Source organism: Phaseolus vulgaris, chromosome 4 (assembly GCF_051622355.1).
Source record: "Phaseolus vulgaris cultivar YP4 chromosome 4, ASM5162235v1, whole genome shotgun sequence".
Taxonomy (NCBI): Eukaryota; Viridiplantae; Streptophyta; class Magnoliopsida; order Fabales; family Fabaceae; genus Phaseolus; species Phaseolus vulgaris.
The window spans coordinates 28,929,131-28,933,736 of NC_143501.1; the positions used below are offsets into that span (position 1 = coordinate 28,929,131).

General features: G+C 43.6%; 1 protein-coding gene across 1 annotated transcript; it reads left to right on the plus strand.

Annotated features, from left to right (window-relative positions):
* The first annotated feature begins 233 nt into the window (after nucleotides 1-233).
* On the plus strand, nucleotides 234-1,320 carry LOC137837446 (chlorophyll a-b binding protein, chloroplastic). The gene has a single exon (XM_068646431.1). It carries the CDS (start codon nucleotides 383-385, stop codon nucleotides 1,175-1,177), a length of 795 nt encoding a protein of 264 aa, XP_068502532.1. The 5' UTR covers nucleotides 234-382; the 3' UTR covers nucleotides 1,178-1,320.
* The last annotated feature ends 3,286 nt before the right edge of the window (nucleotides 1,321-4,606 follow it).

Sequence of the window (4,606 nt, forward strand, 5' to 3'; positions counted from 1 at the left end):
TGCAGATGTATGAAAATCTTAGAATTACTAAGTCACAGGAATTTATGTGGATATGAAATGGCGACATTATTAATGCATGAATATATTGGACGTAGCCTATCCAAAATCATAAGTGGCAACTTTTTATTGGATAGGATTTGCTTGAGTGATATTTTATAAGATACTTCATCTGTGTTGTGAACGGATGAAAACAAAGGGTTAGAAATCGACAAGTGGACAAAATGGATACACCAAACCAATAGAAAATGAGGTATAGATCTCGTAAAGATAAAAACCCATTGATGTTGAAGTTATATAATAGGAATACATGCATTAACAAAACTCATTCATTCACTTACAAACCTTTTAATTCTTTTATTTATTCTGCAATACAAACACCACAATGGCTGCTTCCACAATGGCTCTCTCTTCACCGTCACTGGCAGGCCAAGCCATCAAGCTTTCCCCTGCCACCCCCGACATCTCTGGTGGAAGGATTTCCATGAGGAAGACAGCCTCCAAGTCGGTTTCTTCTGGAAGCCCATGGTACGGCCCAGATCGCGTCAAGTACTTGGGCCCATTCTCCGGTGAGGCCCCTTCCTACCTCACTGGCCAATTCCCAGGTGACTACGGCTGGGACACTGCTGGCCTTTCTGCTGACCCAGAGACTTTTGCCAAAAACCGTGAACTGGAAGTCATTCACTCCAGATGGGCTATGTTGGGAGCTTTGGGTTGTGTGTTCCCAGAACTCTTGGCCCGCAACGGTGTGAAGTTCGGAGAGGCCGTGTGGTTCAAGGCTGGGTCTCAGATATTCAGTGAGGGTGGGCTTGACTACTTGGGCAACCCAAGCTTAGTCCATGCACAGAGCATCCTTGCCATCTGGGCCACACAGGTGATCTTGATGGGTGCAGTGGAGGGTTATCGCATTGCTGGTGGGCCTTTGGGTGAGGTGACTGACCCAATCTACCCGGGTGGGAGCTTCGACCCATTGGGCCTTGCTGATGACCCAGAGGCCTTTGCTGAGTTGAAGGTTAAAGAGTTGAAGAATGGGAGATTGGCCATGTTCTCCATGTTTGGTTTCTTCGTTCAGGCCATTGTCACTGGGAAGGGACCTTTGGAGAACCTTGCAGATCACCTTGCTGACCCAGTCAACAACAATGCCTGGGCCTACGCCACCAACTTCGTCCCTGGAAAGTGATCATAATTGTAATGACACAATGAGACACACCTTGACTTACATGAGTAATAATGTAAAAACATTGAATATATATGAACAATGTGAATTATATATGTTTATGTTAAAAACATTAATGGAAGGAATGTTACACTATCATCATAAAACATGTCTTAAATTTCCTATACCGTAAGTGTGTTTTTGTCTTCTTTTTACGGAGGTTTTCACATTAATATCTTTCTTTTTTCCTTTTGAAGATGTTTTCGTTGTATTTGATTTTTAGGGTTATTATTTTGCGTATGGAAAATATTTTTGTGGATCTCATTTTTCTTTTACTTCTTTATGCTTTTATCTATATTTTATGCTTTTCATTATTTTGGCTTTTCGAAATTGTTTTCCTCAATTGAATAAGGTTTTTAAATCCTTTTCTGTTTTCATGTTTATTTTTCACTTTTGAAGATGAAATGAAAAGCAACCGTGATTTGTTAAGATTCCATGAAAATAGAGAGAAACATTTTCTTGTGAGCATATGAGAAGTTATTCCTTGATTAATTGTAATTTATTTGTTTTGAGTTGATCCTAGAAGTTGATTATGTCTATATTTTTCTATATTTGAATTTAGATGCATCAAAAGTTTCTAATGTTCTTCCACACAAAATGCTGCACCTTGTGAGCAGTTATCTGTGCAACTAGCTCAACTTCAACCCACTTGGTGAAGTATTCAATGGCCACAATGGGATATTTCATCTGTCATATAGCCAAAGGGAAATGACCTAGAATGTCTTTTCCCCATGTATGGAAAGGCCACGGGCTATCAATAAACCTCAACTCCTTGGCTAGGGTGTGGCACCAATCAATGTGCTTCTGACATTGTAGCGTTGGGCATACTTCACGCAATCCTCCTTCATGGTCGACCAGTAATTCCTAGCTCGAATGACCTTCAACGAGAGAGCTCGTCCCTCAATATGGCTACCGCAAATACCTTCATGGAGCTCGCCATGATGCGTGTACACGATCTCCACTCACACAAGTGAAGATTGGGTGAGTATAATCGTGACGAAAGAGTTCTTCGTCTATCAGGCTATACCTCCCCACATTCCTCTTAACTGTCTTAGCATTCGTAGGCTCGGCAAGAACTAACCCATCAACTAGGTAACGCTGGTAAGGTGTTATCTAAGTTTTTGTGGTGTCGACCCGCAAAACCTTAAAAAAAATCGTCTCCCAACAACCTGTAGGTAGTTATCCTTGGGACTCTTAGGGTCTCCTGAGTCATCGACTGATGCCTTCTCTCTTTCCCTGAGGTTATCCCGAGGACCTTTACGTGGCTGACCTTGGTTGGTCCTCCTTCAGCTGTCCTGGGCAACTTCAATGTCTCCTAAATTACTGACCTCTGCCGACCTCCCTTCCCTGAACTACCAACTTAGACAACAGGTCTGCTCGAGAGTTATGCTCTCTAGGAACGTGAACGAGGTCGAACGTAAAGAAGGCTACTTTCAAGATCGTCACATACCTGAGATATGAAGCGAGTTGTGGATCCTTGGCCTGATACTCACTCGTGACTTGCCCATTGACAAGCAACGAGTCACTCTTTACCAACAAACTCCAAGCTCCCAACTCCTTGGCTAGTAACATCCCTCCTATCAAGGCCTCATGCTCAACTTGATTGTTACTCGCCTTGAATGCGAACCTCAGGGCTTGTTGGATCAACAACCCGCTTGGTCACTCTAGAATGACCCTAACCCCACTTCCCTGTTGATTGGAAGATCCATCTACCGAAATGACCCACTGGAAATCATTGGGATCGAGCTGGGTGTCGTCAGATGAAAGTTCTACCAGTAAATCAGCATATATCTGACCCTTAATCAGCTCTCTAGGTTCGCTTGCTATATTGAGCTTTTGAAAGACCTTGCGAATGGCCAAACCGGTCACCATAATCACGATGAAACTCTGAAAGTAGTGGCGAAGTCTCTGAGCTGTAAACACCACAGCTAAGGCATCTTTCTCGATAGCCTGATACCAAGTTTTCGGTCCCTGCAGTACCTTACTCACAAAGTAGACTTGCTTTTGGACCTTATCTTGATCTTGCAAGATGACCGAGCTAATCGCTCGATCTGTAATTGCAAAATAAAGACGAATAGGGGTACCTTAGACTGGCTTACTAAGAACAAGGGGACTAGCCAAGTAATCTTTCAACTTGGTGAAGGCTTCCTCGCATTCTTTGGTCCACAAAAAATGATTGTTCTTCTTGAGGCATTGGAAATAAGGATACCCCTTATCTCCACTGGCTGACAGAAAGCGAGATAGGGCAACGATGTCTCCAATTAACTTTTGGACCTCTTTCACATTGGCTAGGCTCCTCATTCCTATGATTGCAGCGCATTTGTCGGGGTTCGCCTCTATGCCCCTCTTAGTTAGCAAGAAACCAAGGAACTTCCCAGCTTCCACCTTAAATACGCACTTATCTGGATTAATCTTCAAATTGTACTTTGTTATTGTTTTGAATAGCTCTTCTAGGTCGGCAATATGTTGGTCCTTCTCTTCTGACGTGTCGACCATGTCGTCTACATACGTCTGTACGTTTTGCCCGAGCATCGAGGCGAGGATCCGCTCAATCAACCTTTGATAAGTAGTGCTAGCATTTTTAAGGCCAAACGGCATGACCTTGTGACAATAGTTGGCGAATTCGACCATAAAGGATGTCTTACTCTCGTCCCTCGGGTGCATATGAATCTAGTTGTACCCCGAGAATGCATCCAGGAATCTTAACAATCGACAACCCGAGGTGTTGTCAACCAAGGAGCCTATGCTTGGTAGGGGGTACGAATCCTTGGGATAAGCCTTGTTCAGGTCGATGAAGTCGACACACATTCTTCACTTCCCATTGGCCTTCTTTACCAATAAAACATTTTTCTGCCACTCAGGATATTGAATCTCCCTTACGTGGCCAGCAACCAACAACTTCTAAGTTTCTTTTCAGATGACCAGTTTCTTATCCTTGTTGAAGTTCCTTCTCCTCTAGACCACATGCTTGACTCTCTCATCCATGGTACGTTCGGAAGCAGAGTTTCGTCCTCCTGAAAATCCTCTCGAGATGGTGTTCAGCTCTCCGTGAACCGATGTCTTGTGTACTTGGTCCCTGAGAGCGACCTCTCATTTTGGCTCTCCCTGGTTAGCCTCAAGATACTCCTTCAGGAACCCTTCCTTCACCAAGCTAGCCAGTTGGTGGCCTAAAGCTATGCATCGCTCGACATTATGCCCAAATGCTTTGTGGAACTCACACCAGACATCTCTTCGTGATACCAGATTTCGATCTGTCTTGTTGGGAAACTTTAGCTTGTCTGCTACCCCTAGCATACTCAATAACTCTTTGTAGGACACTCGAAAATTGAGCCGAGTATTTATGTTAGAATATATGGCTTTAAACTAGAGGGGGGGTGAATGGTTTAAAGAGGG